The following is a 21386-nucleotide window of genomic DNA, read 5'->3' on the forward strand; positions in this document are numbered from 1 at the left end:
GTCGGGTTCTTTTCTTCTTCGTTTTTCTTTTCTTTCTCTGTTTTTTTACTCTCTATCCTGTCCGGGAAAGCCACGACAATTAGTATAGAATTAGATCTAGGTAGTGTGAATTTTTTTACCGTGGTATTATTGTATCGTAGTGTATTACTATGGCAAATGTAAGGTACATATACTTATGATATGGAACCGAACTATCTGAAGATCAACGAAATCGACTACGAGTGGCGAATAAGAGGAGTAGCTTGAACTGACCGGGTCGACGTAAACACAAAAAGGAAGAATTTGAGGAGAAGGCTACGGCAAGATCAGTCACGGCCCACTATTGCTTATACGACGTCACAGTTTGTGTTTCAAGACGAAAAGAAGGATGTTGCCGCCACGATAGCAGAAATACGTGAGTTGCTGAAACAATTTGACGCATCTCGTGTAGAAGCTAACAGGAGGCTACAAACCAGGATCAACCACGTGTTGGGAAGAATAGGTAGATTTTGTGCAGACCCCGCCAGTGGTTATGGTGACGAGGCAGCAGCGTATAAGTTGGACAATACGTTGATTGTGGTAGCGTTCGATGAAACACGTTTAGAGATAATTGATGCAGCCAGTTCAGAAGGACGTTCAGATGATGCAGATGTACGAGGAGCGGTGCAAAAATACCACCAGTGTACAAATGGCGAATTACCCTTGATGGTAAATCGGTGAGTTCATTTCTGCAGCGAAGTGATGAACTTAGAAGGGTGAGAAGTACGTCGAAAGAGGAATTGTTCCGATCTGCCGTAGATTTATTTCAAGATCAAGCGCTCATATGGTATCGTTCAATCAGAGATTCAGTGCACAGTTGGGATTCGTTAGTACAGGCTTTGAGGCGAGGCTTTTACCACCCGATTACGATGAGGAATTGTGGAGAGAGATTCGTAGTAGGACACAAGGTTATAGCGAACGTGTTGCCATTTACATAGCTGCAATGGCGAATTTATTTAGTCGTCTCTCACAACCGCCACCCGGAGAAGTTAGGTTAAGCACCATTAGAAAAAACTTGCTGTCAAAGTTCCAAACTATAATAGCTTTGCATGAGATAACATCCATTGAACAGTTGGCCGATGTTTGCAGAACGTTAAAAGCCGCCTTTACGACACAACAACGATTCCAATCCCCACCACGGAAAAGTGTTACGTTGCTAGAACCGGATGTGGCCTGCTCTGAGACGTCGGTAGATACAGAGGCCCATTCGTCTAAGTCGAGGCATTCACGGTCACATTGTGTCCGACCTGAAGTTAGTGAACTGCGATGTTACAACTGCAATCGTACTTGTCATTTTAAGCGAGATTGTCGTGAATCCAAGAAGGAACCAGCGTGCTTTGGATGTGGACGACGAGGCGTAATCCGACCTAACTATCCGAAGTATTAGAAAAACTACCAGACAGACAACACGCAGCCAAGAGCCCGCGCGAGTGATCTGGTGGATGTCAAAAGGCTCAGAAAAAACGTGGCATATCACCACACGAGTGGAGAGAGTGGTTGGCGAAGGTGAAGAGTTTTTGCGGTTCTTCATCAAGATATCTGAAAGGGTGTACAAGAAAAGCAGCGTTTAAACAGATGCTATGTTTGAGGTGGACAAAAAATGTAATAGTCGGCCCCATTTGAAAATTGAAGCGTATGGACATTCATTGGTTGCATTAGTGGATAGTGAAGCGTCTATCTCGGTAATAGGGGAGAACGGTCTGTATCTGGTAGAGTTATTTAGTCTACATGTGTACAAATCAGGAACAGAAGGTGTGAATACGGCAGAAGGACGTATGCAGAAAATTAAGGGGTATGTTCCGTGGCCTATATCGGTAGATGGAACATGCAAGGTCATGAAGTTTTGGTTGATACCGACCATCCGCCATTTTGCAATTTTGGGCAATGGTTTTTGCGAGAAATTTGGAACGGTAATAGATTGGAACCGGAAAACTATTGTTGTAAATAATAAAAGTGAAGGATGTGAGGGGAGAGTTGAATCGTGGGCAGGAACAAAACTTGCGAAAGGTTATTGGGAAATTTAAGTCTCTTTCGTGGGAAGCAGGAACCAAGTTGGGCAGAACCAACAAAATAATGCACAAAATTGACACGGGTGAAGCTGAACCAAGCAGGCAGAAATATCACCACATGTCTCCATATATGTATGTTACAACATTTGAACGGCGAGTTAGACAAAATGTTAGAACTAGGGGTAGTACAACCATCTTTATCTCCGTGGGCATCACCAGTAGTGTTGATAAAGAAATGCTCAGGCGAGTATAGATTTTGCTTTGATGGACGTAAGCTTAACTCAGTCACGAAGTGCGACGCTTATCCGTTGCCGCACATTGACAGTATTTTGAGCAAATTAACGGGAGCTCAGTTTCTGAGTAGTATAGATCTTAAAGCTGCGTTCTGGCAGATTCCCTTAGATTCCAACTCTAAAGAAAAAACTGCTTTTGTAATACCATCAAGAGGTCTATCTATATGAATTTAATGTAGGTACTGCCGTTTGGGTTGAATAATGCAGTGCAAACCCAACAACGTCTTATGGATACGATTTTTGGACCTTCATTAGAACCATTTGTTTTTGTGCATCTAGATGACGTGCTGATAGCGACACCCAATTTTGACAAGCACTTGGAGGTGTTAACAACAGGTATATGGAAAACTGGATGACGCCAATCTTACTAACAACTTTGACAAATGTGAATTTTGTAGAGCGAGTTTTCGTTATTTAGGATTCATAACTGACAGGGGTTGTGAACAGATCCTGAGAAAGTGAGAGCGATGGTGGAATATTCACGTCCCAACACGCGAACAAAAGTGAAACATTTCTTGGGAACTGCAGGTTGGTATAGGAGATTTGTCCCCAATTTTGCGGTGATGAGTGCACCTACAACTCAGTTCATTAAAGGGCAAAACAAAGGTCAGGGGATCAGTTGGACGACCGAAGCAGAGGAAAGTTTTGTGAAGATCAAAGAGGCGCTATAGTATCAGCACCTGTGCTTGCCAGTCCTGATTTTTTTAAATTATTTTCAATACAATGCGACGCATCAGATAGAGGTTTAGGATGTGTGCTTGTACAGGCGAATGAAGACGGAAAGGAGATTCCGGTAGCTTACGCTAGCCGAATACTAACAGATCAAGAAAGAAAATACACAGTTACTGAGAAAGAATGTTTAGGAGTATTGTTTGTGTGAGAAGTTCAGGGCATATGTGGAAGGTACAAAGTTTAAAATTATAACTGACCATTACAGCTTGTTGTGGCTCAATCAGTTGAAAAATTCAACAGGTAGATTGGCACGTTGGGCTATGAAGCTACAGCAATACGACTGTGAGATCGAACATAGGAAAGTAGCGTTGAAAGTGATCCCAGACGCACTGTCGAGAGCGCCACGCGAAGTCGCGGTACTGACTATGGTAAAAGGTGAGTGCATGAAAGATCCGGAATATAGACGTCGATTTGAAAGTCAGCAAATTTCCAGATGGTAATGCAGTGTGGAAGATACAAGATGACTCCCAGCTGTTTAGGCGTTTGAGGAGCCAAAATGGCAATCCAGGGTGGAAATTATATGTAGCAGAACCATACCGAATAGAGGTCATGAAATCATGTCATGATGAACCAATTGCTGCGCACCTAGACATGTTCAAGACTTTGAAAAGAGTGCTGGAGCTTTATTATTGGTCACGCATGCGTAAGGATGTGCAACGTTATGTGAGAAGCTGTGACGTGTGTAAGGCGCAGAAGCCACTCAATTTGGTGCCACCAGGATTGATGGGGAAGTCCCGTAAGGTCTCCTACCCGTGGCAGATGGTTGCGTTGGACCTGATAGGACCATTACCAAGGTCGTCTAAAGGTAATAAATTTTTGCTTGTGGTATCAGACTAGTTCACGAAGTTTGGCTTATTGAAGCCGCTGCGACAGGCGACTAGCAGCAGTAGCACCACCTATCTACGAGAGAATGTCTTTTATGTCTTCGGCGTACCGCAAGTGATAGTGTGCGATAATGGGAAGCAGTTGACGAGCAACATGTTTAGAGGATTGGCCAAGGAGTTTGGAAGCCAATTATGGTTTAATTGCAAATATCTTCCTCAGGTGAATCCTGTGGAAAGGGTAAACAAAGTAGTAGGAGCAGCAATACGCTCGTACAGAAAAGATAAGCTACATGACAGGTGGGATTCTAACATCCACGAAATTGGCTACGCGTTGAGAACCGCCGTCCACGAATCGACAGGATATACTCCCGTTTTTTTAAATTTCGGCCGTTTTGTACCAGTGCACGGATCACTGTACGGTAAAGACGAAAACCTACACCAGTTCGATCTTCAACCTACTTGCAGGGACATTTACGCGGAAAGTATGGATCGTTTGTTGCCGATGTATGCTGAGGTAAAGAGAAAACTTGATAAGGCGTATCACAGAAATTGTCATTATTATAATCTAAGGAGACGCGATGCACCTTTGTATGCCGTTGGTGATACGGTGTGGAAGAAAAATTACTTCCTATCGGATGCTTCTAAAAGATATGCCGCTAAATTGGAACCGAAGTTCGTGAAGTGCAAGATTGCGGAGGTCTTTTCACCTCTAGTGTACCGGTTGATGACGGAAAATGGTGTGGATCTTGAGAGATACCATACCAAGGATTTGAAACTTGATCAGACAAGAAACTCGGATTAGATGCTGTGATGAAGGTGAAGAGTGCATGAAGAAGGACGATAGATCTCGTGAATGGAGTGTGAACGGTTAGGGTGTTTGGTTGTGTATAAAATAGATCTCGATTTTGACTTTTTTTTTAGGCACTAGTGTCGGATTTGTAGGATTTGTTGGATTTGTAGGATTTGTCAAATTTGTAAGATTTATCAGATTTGTAGGATTTGTCATATTTGCCAGATTAGCCGGATGTGAAAATTTAATCATATATACGCGGAGTAGACAGAAATATTAGATTTATGAATCGTGAAGTAGCTAATTATACCGGATTTAGACATGTAAAAATTGACTAGATGATGGACTGGAGTTTGCCCATGTATGTCTGGAAATGACGGGCCATCCAATAAGGGAAGTAGTTGGATGAGTGGTCCACGTCCTGTAGGGAAACTCGAAATAGATATAGTTAGTAAATAGGTAGGATAAGTTTAGGAAAAAAATTAATAATCCCCGTCATTATTATTATAATTCCAGATCTTATTAATTTTTTTGGGTAACTAACGGGGGTGTGTAAGGTTTAAAATGCGCGGCGCGCAACGAGGCGAAAGCGACGGCGAGAGAAAAAAAAAAGGAGAGGTGATAAGTCGGTGTGAGAAAACGACGCCATTTTGGTGAGGCGAGAGAAAATCGGTGCCGAGCAAGGGAAAGAGTGTCTATAAGACCTGGGTGAGTGACGACAAAAATGCGACCAGGGATAACGTTCCCTTTCGACCCAGGTTTTTTTTTGTTCTTCGTATTCCTTTTCGTCACCTTCGAGATTCTGCGAGACACCCTGGTGGCGCGGAATCCAGGAAAGGCACAGGCAGACCCCGACAGAATGTGGAGAGACCGGAGTTCCCGAGTCATCACCGCGACAGGGACGCGTCGTTCGATCACACGATATTGGTACCAATTCGGTGAGTCACGGGGGAGTGTGCACATACCGTCCGGGAGCTCCGGGAGGGTTTTCGCGTGGGCGAGTTTTCGGGCAAATCGTCACCGGTGGCCCACACCCTAGAAACGCCGCCTGTTTTCAACCAAACCGATGCTGACGCCAATTGAATTGTTTTTTTATTTATTTATATTTTTTTGTACATAGCACTGTATTATATACTAATTAAGTCTACCCGGGTGTTCGTTGCTTTTTCCCCTTTTCTTCCCTTTTATCTCTTTCTTCTACTCTTCTTTCTTTCTTTGCTTTCCTTTCGTCTTTTTTCTGTATGCCCTCTCGAGGGATGCTGGCGCCATGGTTTCGATATCTGATCCACCTTTGATCGACCCACCACCCCGTACCGACGAAGGAGTTAGTCAGGCCGTGGGCGTTCTTTTGAGGAGGATGTCACATCGCACTTCAAAAACATTAAAATAATAAAAACGCCGACTTTAAATGACAGGTTACAAATGACATTAGACATTAATGTGACAAGTGAGAACTGTCATAATGATGCATAATCACGGGCATAATCAGCGAAGCGGGATTTTTGAAATCCACGGCCAACTACGCCCTTAGAATCATTTGTAAAAGCCCTATATGATGGATGCTTATGATGACATAGCTCATCTGAATTGACATTACTGTCACATTTTGGTGACAGTTGATGTTCAGGTTATTTTCAAAAACTTGAATTTCCACTTGAAAAAAGGGAACACAGTATAATTTCTTTGTGATATTAACTTGTTAACCGCTATTTTATTTGACAAATCGGTAAAGCAGATCACAGATATTAACGGCAGTCACATCGAATATCACATCAGAATAGGCACCTTATATTCAAATCAAAATATTCCTTGTGACTTATGATAAGTTGCTTATGATAAAATCATTAGATGTAAACGTAAAATTTTAGCGTATGACAAAATCACGTGACTAGTCATGTGCTTAAATCACATAACGTAAAGGCGCCTTTAAACAAAATGAGTTCTATCATTCTCGAGAAAAAAATAAAAATGTTATTGTGAAGCAAAAAATTAAATTATTTATTTATCGAACAACAAATCTGTTTGAAATTTAAATATGTAAAATTTCGAATCTCATAATTTGAAACTAAATCTTTCTTAGAAAAAATATCGAAAGTACTTATAACATCGATAAAAAAGTTGCTTATTTTTTTCATTTCAGATTCATCAAAATTTTTAAATCTTTTTTATTTATTTCACATTATTAGTCATTCCCATATTACTTGTTCTGGGCGTGAAGTAAGATTTCTTTCCAAACCTAACGCTGAAAGGCAAAACAGATTGCAAGAACGGAGAAACGGACAACGGTACTGTATCGATTTCTGCCCGGACATGGGACAAATCTATCTATGTTTCCCTTCGCCCAAGCGGGACATGCGGCAAATCTGCCCGGAACAGTAGAAGCAAAGATGCCTCGAACGCGCCTGGTCTATGTGGCAAACCAGTTCTCAGGCGACAACGGGTCCCTACCAGTGGCGGCTCGTGACTTTTTCTGTTGGGGGGGCAAAATTAATACACAGTATTATGCTAAATTTAAAATTTATGCTAGGTAAAAATTAGTGTTTCTTTTTATCAAAAATTTAGAAAAATGTCAAGTTAGAGGTCCGTTAGCCAGAAATTATCGATTGAAAATTGATAATTGAAAATCGATAATTTCTGTTCACCATCTGGAACCACGAGGAGGTGGACCTAATTCCATACTTCCCCAACAGTGATGGGGCGAACTCAAAGTTCCTTTTAAATTTGTTGACATAAGAAATATAAATAAAATTTTGTTAATCGCGTGTCCAGTAGATGCAATAGTTATCCCCCACTTTAAATTCTTTTCAATTTTTTTAATTAATATTTCTATATATAAAATCCATACGTCTTTCTTTGTTACGAACAAAATGTTCTATAACTAGTTCATTGAAATTCGTGCTTTCTTGCACTAGTTTTTTTTCTATTGAACACATTGCCAAGGCACACAATCTTTCTTGACACATTGTATTTCGTAAAAATGTCTTTATACGTTTTAACGTCGAAAAACATCGTTCGCATTCATTTGTCACCATCGGTAATGTGCAAATAATTTTCAATAATTTTTATGTTTCTGAAAATACGTCTAATAAATTGTTTTCATACATAAACTTCAAGAATGTTAAGGCACCATTTGCTGTTGAAAAATCGGGATGATTATAAATAACGTTTAACTCATTTTTTAACACATTAAGATTTAAATCATATTTTGTAGTACATAATTCAGCTTCTTTTGATGGAAAATTTAGTTGAAAATTGAAAATAAGCTAGTCTGAAACAAATTTGCTGCTGTAATATAATCTGCTTCTAAAAATCGATCATTTATACTAAATTTAATATTATCACAAATTTCTTTAGCAATTGCAATTTTATTATCATTAAAATGAGACCGCTTTTTTGAAGATTCACCCTCTTCGTTTTCTTCTCGGTAATAATCGTAGTCGATAGAATCTGTTATACTATTTCCAGCGATAGATTGGAAAATTTTGAATTCACAATCGCCAACCGGAGAATCCAAAATATACTAACATTATACGCTTAAAGCAGTTAAAGAGTTGTAGTTTAAGTTGGCAACCAACGTTCCTTTTCCCGCGCAACGAATTTCCTACGCCTCTATGCCTGCGCCAGTCGGCCGGTTTCGTTTAACCTGTGTTTTGGTCGATCAGCTAATTGACGTTAATTTAAAATTTTGGTTCAAAAAGTTAAAAAGTGTGTTTTTTGCGTTTAGCGTTTGTGTTTTTTTACTTGTTTTGATTTGTTAGGTATGATATTATAGACCTTTGTGCTGTTTTTTGTATAGTGGCTGAAGTTTGGACATTTTAGGTTTAGTTGTTTGTGTCAAAAAACGTTTCATATGGACCCCATGGAGGACATTACGAATAAAATTCATAATTACGCAAGAGTGAGTTGTTGATTTATTCTGTGCAATCATTATATACCATTATATTTTGTAGCCCTCTTCAACCCGGTGCAGTATGACTGTTGTTGACAACATCGTGGCACAGAAAATGATTGCCAATGCGTATTCATCTTTCAAGAAGGAACATTTTAATTTAAGATGCCCTACAGAGGTTGTTACTTCAATATAAAGTACATAATGTTATTCGAAGTGTATGTTCCAGTATAGATAATATTGTCTGTTGGAAATAAATTGTGTTATTATTAAAAGTAATTTTACGTAGTTCAACATTATTTTCAAATTTCCTTATATTTCAAACATATTTCAAATAAAGCGCCTTTGGCACTACTTTTTATAGCGGTCTATTTGGTGACTTTTCTGTCAGCTAATCTATCGGTGGAAATACTATACATGTTGTATGGCAAGTTTAAAAGAAGTAATGTTTTTTGAAGTTTAATTAGGTCCATTTCGGGAATTTGAAGTTGGTTGAAAAGTATCTCGGTACTAGGCATGATTCTGTGAAAGAACTATTACCAAAAATTAAAATCGTAATCTTCTAATGTTTTCCGTAAACTACTTGCCTTGGCAATTGTTAATTTGTCACTATTTTTATCTTCCATTATAATTTGAAAGCAGTTAATCAAATCATTTTTAAAACTATGTACAGTATTGACTATTCGTGACTTAAAGTTCCATCTAGTCGGACAATTTCTTGGTAATCTTTTAGAAACGATATCATCAAGTATTTTTATACGTTTAGGAGATCTTGAAAAAAACGAGGAAAATGATTCTAAATTTGAAAAAAAAAGTCTTACTTGGCCGTGTGCTGATGCCGCCTTTTCTATAATTAAATTCAACTGGTGAGCATAGCAGTGAATAAACTGAGCTTTAGAATAATGTTCCTTGATTTTTGCTTGTACCCCATTGTCTTCCACTCATAACCGAAGCACCATCATAAGACTGAGATATAAGTTTTTTTGAATTTTGATTGATTTCAAGTTTTTCGAGCTCATTTAAAATAATACTAGAAATACAATCAGCTGTGTGATCTGTTGGATTAATGAATCCTAAAAATCTTTCAAATATTTTACCTTTCAATTCATATCTAACGACAAAAACCAGCTGCGACTGTGAAGCTACATCTGTAGTTTCATCAGCTAAAATAGATATATAGTCCGCTTCCAAAATTTCGTCTTTGATTAAATTAATACAAACAGCATAAATTGAATCAAGTAGTTCGTTTTGTATGGTTTTTGAAAGACCCATAAAAACGCGATTGTTCGTTTTTTCTACATGAGAGTTTAATGTAGTGTCAAGCTCTGCCATTAAATTAATTAAACCTTTGAAAATTCCCGGATTTGTAGAATCATGCGTTTCATCATGCCCCCTTAAAGCCAACTCAAAGATTCCACAAAAATTTTATACCGTCAATCAGTTTATTTAAAATGTATCTATTCTGTTTTACCTGACTGATCATTATGTTTCTCGACGTTCTCTCTATAAGCACTATTTAACTGATTTCTTATGTCTACTTTACCTAAGACTGCGAACGATACGTTGAGATTTAAGTGTTTTTTACTCGAGCGATGCTTTTTTACGTTTTCCCCAAAATGTTTTAAGTCCGTGATTCCGGTTTCAGTCCAAGCTTTATCAACTTCTCCGTTATTCATAAGGGTACATACAAAACAGAAAAGGGCGTTTTTCGCGTTCCAACCACATAACCACCACTCACTTTGATACATAGTCTTATTAGATTTTCGATGCACGAGTTTGTCTTTAACTTTAGACGACATAGCAATGTCCAAATCGGGTCTTGGCGGTCCAACGTTTTTTATTAATAGTTTTTCATCATGGCTTAATTTATTTTCAGATTGTAGCCGCAAAATTCTCGCAATTGAATTCATATTGATATTATTGACAACTCTGCAACACAGTTTTTTAAGTTTCTTAAAATCACTGCAAACGCACAGAAAACTAACAAAGTTAGCAAATTTCACTCGACCGTTTTGTTTCAAAATCGATGACTAATAAATCGATAAAAGTGTATGCAATCGTATATGCATTTAAGTACTTAAGTTGCAGTACATAATTAAGACGAAGCGATTACTATGCCCTGCCAAGATGTTGCAATATCGTGCATTTGTGCATATAATCGCGAAGAGTGCCAAGTACGGGTCAATGAAAATATTCACAATTTGGCAACATGCAGGACGGGCAAAGGTGTATGATACCCTGCCGAGATGATGTCAGATTGTGTTCTGAACATAGGCAACTTGTAGGTTTCGTAATTAAATGCATTTTGATAATTAATAGCGCGAAATTCTCAGATTTAAAAATGTGCTTTCATTTTGGTGGGGCATTGCCCGTTTGCCCTTCCTGCACCAGCCGCCACTGGTCCCTACAAATATTCATCATGCTCCTGTAAAGTAGGCAACCCATTGCACTGTAAATCAAAAATTTGTCGAAATACTCGTTTTGTCTGCACCCCTCCTGTAGTAATTACTGGCAATATCTAAAGCATGTCTTAACGTAACACATACAAAACCTTAGGTATTCTACAAGATGACCAGACCGCATTACAAACGCTTGTTAAAACTTACCAAATTTTGACTCATTATAGGGGCAATTCTGAATCAAGTCTATTAAAACTTGAAGGTGGTTAAAAAATAAACAGTCAATCACATTTTTTAGGAATTTAACTTATTGCTATGGAAATTTGCAATTTAACACCCTTTACAGAATTGCCCCTAATATCTAGAAATAATGATTCAAATTTTAAAAACATATTGTGGTTATGTTACAGACCATCTTTTAATAAGACAAGTGCGTTTATAAAATTAGATTATCATATTAAAGTTGCGAGAACCGTACGATAAATAGTAGGTATTTTTGAGTTTGTTTGCTTGGGATTGCTCGTCCTCATTCTGATATGTTTTAATCTGAATTTAACTAACAGTCGAAAATTCCGATAAAAAATATTTAAAATGACATTTGACAACAGTAAAAATAACTTTGGGGATCGTAGTCAAACAAATTATTATTAAATTATTATTAACTTAATATTAAGCTGTCTATTAGAAATGCAATTCATTAAAATAAATTATTTCTTGAACTTTGAAGTTTAATATTTTCAGAAGTTTGGTGCAGGAATTTTTTTACTGAAGTATAACCGTGGCGATCTGAAATTTGTAGTCCCATTGTAATTAGTCGGATTAAATGAATTAAAAACTGCAAAGCAATCAAAATTTAGTGACACCACAGTATAACAATAAAACGATGAAAGTCACCATGATTCAATACATCAAAGTTAATCAATCAAAGTTACATCGTGAATCGAATTCTCCATCACTTAAAAAAACATGTTAAATACGGTCAAAATCACAATAATGTTGTTCGGTACACACTTCAATATGAGCAGCGTATCAGGAAATGATGTTAAAAATCCAGGTCATAGAACACATAAATCACAGTACAAAAACAGCATGAAATCCCCTTTCCCTGTTCTTCACGATGACATTTATTTCACAGATAATGTTCAAAATAAAACAATGTAAAATTAAATCGTGAATCTGCTAATTACTGTGTTAGAATTCCCAAATAAAAATTTATTAAATTTCAATAACAATTTAAGAAAAACCATCCATCTCCTTTGACATTTCGCCATTTGAAATCTTATAAATTATTATATATCTCCATCTCATAATATTGCTAATTTCTTGGTTGTCCTACTAGAAAATAAAATGTTTCTTTTCTAGACATTGCGTGAAATGAAATGAAAATCCAACAGATGCTCAGTCTAGTCAACGTAAGTCTAAACAATCAATGAGGCAGTGTCGGGAATTTCTGACAGCGGAAATAAATTCAAGCTCACTTCTGACAAACGCGTTAAAAATGTTTAGTAATGTCGTGATGTTAGAAAATTCACCTACGTTGCGCACTACGAATCCGTAAACCTTTACCTTCCTCTGAACATGTTCCGCAAGTGATAGTTTTTTATCGAAAACCATACCTAGGTCGGTAACTACTTCTGGTCTACAAAGTAGAAATAAGAAAATTCTTTGTTCTATAATTCCACAATATTTCACTAGACATAAGTCCAGACGGCACCACACATTTCTTTTAATTGACAGGTTACTTGTTCTTGTTTTAATTATAAGTTAAAATATGTACTTGTAAACGTTTACTTATACATGGAGATAACGGTACCGACTTTTTTAATTTACAGCAGCTTTGCCCTTAAAAGGTTAAACTTTACTAATAAAATGAGGCGGGCAAGTTTCTAACACATTTGACTTCACAATTAAAACTTGCATCCTCTCACTACTACTGACAGAATAAATCTAAAAATCGACTATTGAAGCAAAAGCTTTCCTCCTCAAGTAAAAAGGCAAATCTACATTACAAAATGTTTTTCTGCCGCTAAATTTAACTTGAACCGGCACACTACAATACTTTCTGAGAGAGATTAACTGACACTTTTTCCCAGTGTTTTCTTTTTATCACGCTTTTATTAGCTTGGGTTGTATGTATCTATGTATGTATGTAACGGAATCTTTGAGCTTAATTTTCATCGGTTTCTAAAAGTCTGATCATCTTGAAACTTTGCACACGTCTCAAGGATCGATGACAATGCAATAATTTGATAACAGTTTCCCATTATCCTTATTAGGACCGCCAGGATTTATAAATTCTTTTATGGATCCTGTGTAGTGGAGTAAAAGAGATAAAGCTAGCGCGCGATCTGCGCATGCCTGTAGTATCTGGTTTACTCTTCGTTGTAATAATTATAGTCTTGATTAAAATACAAATAACGGATATTAAATGAAAAAAACAAGAACGGACTTTTAATTAACTAAACGTGTGCAAATAAAATGGCTGATCGCATCTTAATTGTGTCAGTATACACCACGGTTATCTCTCTCCGTGTCGATTATACCGATCTATACCGATTATTTCTGTTTCAAGGACAATTTCTGCATAGCTTTGGTTTTACAGTCGGTAAAGAAGGAATTAATTATAATTAAAACATATCTAATCATGAATTCTCACCAACTTAAATAAAGATAACAAATTTTGATTCAGAAATACAAACATGGAGGAAAATTAACTATTTGGGGGGTAAAACTAACCACAATGATGAATTGTGTCCCGTTGGTCCGTGAGGGCGATTGATTTCGAACTAATTCCCGTTGATCGATCATACGGAGACCACTGAGTGGTTCTTTCTAGAAAAATCTAAATAAGTAATTAATTCCCCAATTTATGAATTTGTCGCAGACTAAAAAATGAAAAATAAATAATAGTTTAAAAAACTAAAAAAACACGCTTTTATTGCTAATCGAACTAAAAACTAGAAAATAATTTTTAATGACAGAGTTTAATATTACAGTAGTAGAAGATCAAACAATCAATCATAATAAATCACCTCAAATTAAAATTATAATAAAATTTAAGTTATTAACAGAATAATTCAATTCAGAGTAAAAAGCGTGGGGTGCTTGATATTTTAAATATTACAATCATTCTATTGGCAACTATCTATGAGAGGATAGTTATGAACCGCAGTAAAATGCACCCCACGCTTTTTACTCTGAATTGAATTATTCTGTTAATAACTTAAATTTTATTATAATTTTAATTTGAGGTGATTTATTATGATTGATTGTTTGATCTTCTACTACTGTAATATTAAACTCTGTCATTAAAAATTATTTTCTAGTTTTTAGTTCGATTAGCAATAAAAGCGTGTTTTTTTAGTTTTTTAAACTATTATTTATTAAATATTGCCACAAGCTACAATGCATAACTACAAAATCAACCGAACTAATAAGTTAATAACGACTTCCGAATCGCCGCCATCCATTGTTTGAAATACTGTCCTATGGCGAACATGTGTTGTACCCGGAGAGGCTCGCAAATCTCCGAGTAACACCTATCTGGTTCAAGATGTCCGCTATATAGCGAACACAACGACAAGCCCCTAGGATATCCGGCATTCACCAATTCAAATGCTCGGTGTTCGCCGAACTCCTGCATGTGTGGACGTGGTTTAATAAATTACTGAGATTTATACTACTGATGATTTGCAACGTTTGACTCTGTTTGAATTTTTGTTTATGAGGGTCAAAAGTTAGGTATGAAAATCGTACGTCCTTGATCATTCAACTTAAAATGTGTTCATGCACGTCTGATTTATTTCGTTTTAGGCAAGCAAGTGAAGAGGAGTCAGGGCTATAAATTATCAATTTATCATATACTCTAATCTTCCACTGCTGCCGTCCAATAAAATAGGGAGTGAATGTTCATTACTTGGCCGTGTCGAGCTTGATAGAAAGGGAGCAAAGGCTCCAAATGTTTACCTATCTTAAACTTTCATTTTAAGTATTAATAAATAAAATGAAACATTTCCAGTTCCTGTCAGAAATAATTAAATACATTTCATATAATAAATTCAATGTTCAATGTGCAATAATTACCGGGTGTCCCACGTAACATTTTCGGGCGCAATAACTCAGGTAGTTTTGAAGGGTTTTTTATGAAATTTAAAACAGGTGTAATATAATAGGTAAAGATTAGGTTGATAACAAAAAAAAACTATTTTATCTTACAAAAAACGAATTTTAACACAGCTTCCTGTTGTTAAAAATTATGCAAAATTGCGTTATAACTTTAAGTAACTAAAATAACGCCTGTGTGCGAAAAATTTATAAAATCACTGTTTTTGTTTCATAGAATTACGTTAATAAAAACTCAAAAATTAATTAATTTGTTTTTTTTTAATCTAATAGTGCTGTCGGTGGAAAACAATTGACTGCGTCGCCGAGTGCAATTTTGTACACCCCTGACATTTTTGTCAAAATCTGACAAGTTATTGAAAATGGTTCGCTTTTCTTTAATTATTATTAAAGCAGAAATCATTTTAACTTTATTTTGTTAATCACACTTAATAATTGTTATTAATATTGTCCTATAAGTGGTAAATCTGTTGGGCAATAAAGAACATATTATTAAGACCCACCACTGACCCGGAAATGACCGGCATTCAGGCAAGACTTCTATCATTACGGGTACTAAGACCAAGTAATGATATGAATTGATTATTATCATAGGACCCACCACTGACCCGGAAATGACCGGCATTCAGGCAAGACTTCTATCATTACGGGTACTAAGACCAAGTAATGATATGCATTGATTAAATTAACAGAACAACTTTCGAGATTCTAGAATTACAGCATACAAATTAGTCTGCTATTATTCTCTAATCTCACCCCATCCCCAAAAGTCTAGCGTAACTACCGATCATTTATCCGCATTTATTATTATTATTATTATTATTAATAATAATATTATTATTAATCTTAACCTACAGAGAATTCCGTACATACCTAGATGAAACAATCAGGACTCTTATCGAACCGATGACGAATTTACCAAATTCAAAGTACAGAGAATAATAAACTTATTTGAAGAAGATAGGGGAAGTGTTACAAGACCTAAAATGAGTGAAAAAACAAGGTGTTAAATACACCAAGCAAAATTATTTCCATTCAAGTTAAAATTAGTATTTTCTTAAAATTCATAAAATAACGCTTGACAAATTCCCGCAAGGGTGTCCAAAATGCGGGGATAGCAGTTTTTTGTTTGATAGCTACCTATCCTTTAATACTTTTTAGAATTATTTGCACAATAATTTATCGTTTTTTGTCTAACCAGACGTATTTTGGAGACGAATTTTTGCATACCGTATTTATTTTTCATGCTTAATAAAGTGATGCAAAACTTAATTCAGTCAAAATTAAATTAAGGCAATATACTTTTTCGAGATAATGATTATTCTCAACGGTTCATATTAATCCTCACCTATCAAAATACCTACATTTCAAATTTCATAACAATCCATTGAAAAATGTTTGAGTTATTGCGCCCGAAAGCGTTAGGTGGGACACCCGATATATTTTTTTATTTTAGTCTGTTAGAATTTTGGTTAGTGATTTGAAAGACTGGGACATGGAACGAATAAACCTGACAATTGTTTACCAGGCCTAAGAACAGCATTTAATAAATTGCTCTAAAACAATTGTACAATAATCAATAAACAGAAGACGGTCGAGGATTCCAATTACACTAATAAGTGGAAGTTCTAGAATTAAAGGAATAAAGTAAAGTGTAACTCCGCGTTACTTAACAGTTGTTTTTATTAATCAACTAGCCGACCCCGTGAACTTCGTTTCACCTACAATTTAATTTTGAATCTGCAAAACCGAATGCGTTGAAATCTTGCAGATGTTTTAAACATATGATAAGCATAATACATTTTTATTCAAAATATATTTACTTATTCCTTCCAAAAATTTTGCCAAATGAATCCTATCTAAAATGTCCAAAATTGGATAAGGATGACTATACTTGTGATTTATCATTCCATTCATATTTTTTAGTTTTGCTTATAGGGGGTGTCTCAAAAAAATTAAACACTGAGTCAATTTATTTTATTGATTGAATCAAGAATTGCAAAACTGAATTTTGAAATATTCCACACGTTTTGAAGTTACTGTTTGACATGGTAGGTTTTTAATCAAAATATAACTGTTTATCAAGCCCAAAAACTTGATGACATCATCTCAAAATTTTGCCGAATAAATCCTATCTAAAATGTGCAAAATATCATCAGTATATTTTCGTAATTTATCTTTGAATTCATATTTTTTAGATTTGCTTTTACAGTGACTCAAAAAAATGTATGGATCAGTCAATTTATTTTCAAGAATAACTCAAGAGTTGCAGAAATGAATACTTTGAAATCTTGCCGACGTTTTAAAGTTATTGTAAGCATGGTAAATTGTTAAGAATATTTATTTATTCCCCCCCAAAAAATTGATGGAACGGCTCACTCAATTTTCGCAGATAATTTTGGGAATAAAATACAGTTATTTTTAGTATTACACTGCACCAATCCAAGGTGGTATACGTGTTGATCGTAAATGTTGATTAGGTCATCACAAAATTGTGTGAACAAAAGACTCAACTCGAAAATGCTGAATATGTTTCATTATACTTTTGGTGCGAAGGAAGTTCTGTCGAAACAACGGTCGATCAATTTTTTGACAATGGTTAATATAAATAAAACTCAGTAGATACTCATACTCGAAATACGAACTATCTACTCGAATATCAAATCAAAATATTTCTAGTTTTTCTAGATGATGCAAATAGGTAACAGTTGATGCTCAAGTAGCATCTTGATACAACAAAAAAGGAAAACAATGACAGTGTTCAACCATCAAGGCAAAAATCGAGTCACCAAAATATAAGTTAGTATGGGGTAGACACCTTGAGATGGGAATCTCTATGGCCAGTGTTAGAAAAAACGCACTGCACAATTTATGCATAAATAAAAATTAATTACCTGAAAAGTTTTCGATATTTCCACTCCTAATGTGTTTCTCACACTGAATGCACCTATTGACGACGTTCCACGTTCATGAAAGTCGCCATGTTTAGTTAAAATTCACTCTTACAACGATCCTACTCGTTTTCTAAGCTGCTTTACAGACAGCTCAGTCATTTACCACGCCGATGCTCATTTTTAGATTAAATGCTCACAAAACTCGTAGGTAGATGTTCAATTCGTGTCCGGGGAGATACAATGTTTCCAAGTAGGTACTCAGTACATAGAGTAGATGCTCAGGTATACAGGCTGACTGCGAAATACATGCAAAAAAAAAATGGGGAATAGGTCACAATATGATTATGTCACTGGCAAAAATTCACGGTCCAAGTGGTAGCAGTGTCTAGAAAAAATTATTTGAAATTAAATGTAAATTGTTATACGCGCCGCTGGTAATGTTTCGTGACCTACATAATTACTGCAATGAATGGCAGGCGGCTCGGTTTAAGAACCAAAAAAGTTACTTTATCAGGCACTTTTTAAATCGCAACGTGAAAAACACGAAAAGGGCCAGTGATTATCGAGCGGTCGTTGAAATCGGTGTATGGTAGAGTTTTCCAATGTTTTCCAATGCAGAGCGTGTCGATATGGTAATTTGTGTGTGCGAACATTTGCATCAGTGGTACAGCATCTCCGAGATCAAGGTACCTTCAACCTCAAACTCACGATCGTGGTCGTGATGGGACAGAAAGAAGAAATTGGATTTTCGCAGCTTGTAGTGCATCCTACATTAAAAAAAAGAACACGGTCACATCCATACCATGTTGACAAAGTGCACGGTTTGGAGCCCGCTGATTGTCCACGTTGTGTAACTCACTTTTTGTCCGATGGAACTCCACATACTCGTCAACAAGTACGATTTCAAGAAACGGTTTTCGAGAAACGTGTATTGGTTGGATGAAACAATTCGTTTGTGGAAATCAACATTGTTCAGAAATTATCGAAGAACTTCAACAAGTGAAAGTGGCAGCCGCTACTCCGGTGTTTTTTTACCTATCAATAAACCTCTTGCGACGCTCTGACGCCTGTATTGCTAGTCAAGGACAACATTTTCAACATTTCTTGTAAAAAGGTAGTAGCATTCTAATTTGCTCTTATTTCTGTTCCAATAAACAATGTAAAATCGTTGTGACAAGGACCAAACATCCGTCAGAATCAAAATTACCAAAAAACTTTCACACTGACCTTTAACGATGAATGAGTAAATGAATGAACGAATGATAAGCAGCAAAAAGTAGGTTTTACTTTTAATTGAAACTGAAAGTGTTTAGGTCGCTTTTATTCGAACGTTTTTCCAACTTTGTTTACAAGGTGGCTCAGTGCCTTCGTATCGAGGGTGGTTCATGGGGGTTTTGCCCCATTCGATATTTAATTTGTTTTTTCTATATTTCGGCTCTACTAGGGTGGGGGATGCCGTGGTTAAAATATTTGCACATATTTCGCAGTCACCCTGTATAAGAGTAATAATGAAGTAGGTACTTCGTACTTCGAATATGAGTATCTGCTCAGTTTTATTCATACCACCCAATATCTCGCTTCAATGTTTGATTATGTTGATTATGAGCACAACGCTGATCAACTTCCGTATCCGAATTATCCATGAAATAAATCATTGCGATTTGCACCTGAGGTAGTTCGTCGCACATTTGATTGACTTCGTGGACCTATGTCAGCTTGTCGTCTTCTTGGCATTGTAATGAACTTCATAAGATGACACAGAATTATTTTCACAGTCAATCAAATCTGTAAATTTTGTCTTAAGAATTTTAAAATATTGAAATCTTCAAATTAAATCCTCGAAATCGGTAAAGGTTGAGGTTTTGTCGAAACCAACAAAGTGAATATAGGTAAATAGAATGGCAGATCAAAATTTATAAGAAACTTTCGCAATGTGTAACTAAATTCACTTTAACGAAGACTTTTCTTAAAATAAACGACATTTTTTTTACGAAAAAACAAACAACGATTTGAAATGCAATATACTTTTCACAATCGCACGGAAGAAATAGTTTTGTATGACACCTCAGTTAGGCAACAGGTCCGTCAGGAACGCAGAAACTATTGAAATTAATTCGAAGTGGCGATTCCCATACAAAATTTTTACAATTTTTTGATTTTTTAGCTGTCTTATTTTTTATAAATTGTCTTATATACAAAGCTTGTCCTGACAATAAAGAACACAAAAAAAGAATCATCCAATTTAGTGCAGTCGTTCTGAAGTTATGCGCGTTTATACATTTCGGCGATTCATTTTTATTTATATAGATGCATTATTATTTTAGAACAAATTTCATTACCATAAAAACGGTTATACCGAGTCGACCTTAAAATATAGACATATGCTGTCGCGGACTTTTCTTTAGAACTTTTAGAGGGGAACAATTTCGTCATACATGATTTTTACGTAACTTTAACCGTTTAAGCAGCGTAAACAACGGAAGCTGTCAAAGGAGGAATCATTTTCCCGTTTTTCCGAGTTTTTCATTGCTAGTTCGCTCCTATTGATCGTAGCGTGATGTTATATAGCCTATATGTAGATACGATAAATAGACTATCCAACACAAAAAGATTTTTTGAATTCGAACCAGTAGTTTCTGAGATTAAAAGAAGAAGAATAATCTAATGTGCATACGTGTCTCTTGATTCTGCTTTATTTCAGTGGTTTAAGTGGTTTATATCTGGAACTAATTTGTGTAACTGGCTTCATTTTGAAGTGCTAGTTAAGGAGTACAGGGTGGTAATGTTAATTTTGCGCTTTATTTTCGTAATTACATGGAAATAGCGACTTACTTGCTAATTAAGGTCCATCTCTATCTATTACTGATTGTGATATCTTATCCAGTGTTTCTTTTATGTCCTTACCGTGGTCTATCAGTGTATGTTATATACAGTCGCTTTGAAAGACCGCAAAGCGTGAAGAATTTGTGCCCCTGTCTCATTCCATCTGCACCTGAATTAGGTTACTTTTCTTATTATTTGTTTATCTGTATTATTACAAAATGAGCACCTGCTTAAATTGTAATCTTGTCATTAAACCCAATGTCTGAATGTGATGGGTGCCAAGGAGTAATACATACTAGTTGTACAGGACTTTCTGAATCTGAAATTGTAAGAACTCGATCGAAATCCAAATCCGTTAAAGTGTTATGTACCCCTTGCAATAATAGATTTTTGCAGTTTAAAGAATTAAGTAATCTCATGACTACCCTTAAAAATGATTTTAGCCAACAATTATTAGAAATGGAAACTCAAGTGAGTGACCAAATTGCCGAGATAAAAACATCACTAAATCATGTTAAGCAACCTGAACCATCTTTCTCTTTTGAAGAAGTTATTGAGGAAATAAATGAACGCCAGAAAAGAAAAAAAAAATA

The 21386-nt window shown here is 36.0% G+C and overlaps 1 protein-coding gene and 1 long non-coding RNA gene across 2 annotated transcripts; both read left to right on the top strand.

Moving 5' to 3' along the window:
• Window positions 1-1756: 1756 nt before the first annotated feature.
• On the top strand, window positions 1757-4812 carry LOC135132846 (uncharacterized). The gene is made up of 2 exons (XM_064061057.1): window positions 1757-4390; window positions 4447-4812. The coding sequence occupies exons 1-2, from the start codon at window positions 4031-4033 to the stop codon at window positions 4477-4479; spliced, it is 393 nt and encodes a 130-aa protein (XP_063917127.1). The 5' UTR covers window positions 1757-4030; the 3' UTR covers window positions 4480-4812.
• A 3223-nt stretch (window positions 4813-8035) lies between these two features.
• LOC135133158 (uncharacterized) lies at window positions 8036-8834 on the top strand. The gene is made up of 2 exons (XR_010281149.1): window positions 8036-8564; window positions 8617-8834. It is a non-coding gene; the product is annotated as an uncharacterized LOC135133158 (long non-coding RNA).
• Window positions 8835-21386: the final 12552 nt, after the last annotated feature.

Source organism: Zophobas morio, unplaced genomic scaffold (assembly GCF_036711695.1).
Source record: "Zophobas morio isolate AGI-343-1 ecotype UQ-CSIRO unplaced genomic scaffold, CSIRO_AGI_Zmor_V1 ptg000021l, whole genome shotgun sequence".
Taxonomy (NCBI): Eukaryota; Metazoa; Arthropoda; class Insecta; order Coleoptera; family Tenebrionidae; genus Zophobas; species Zophobas morio.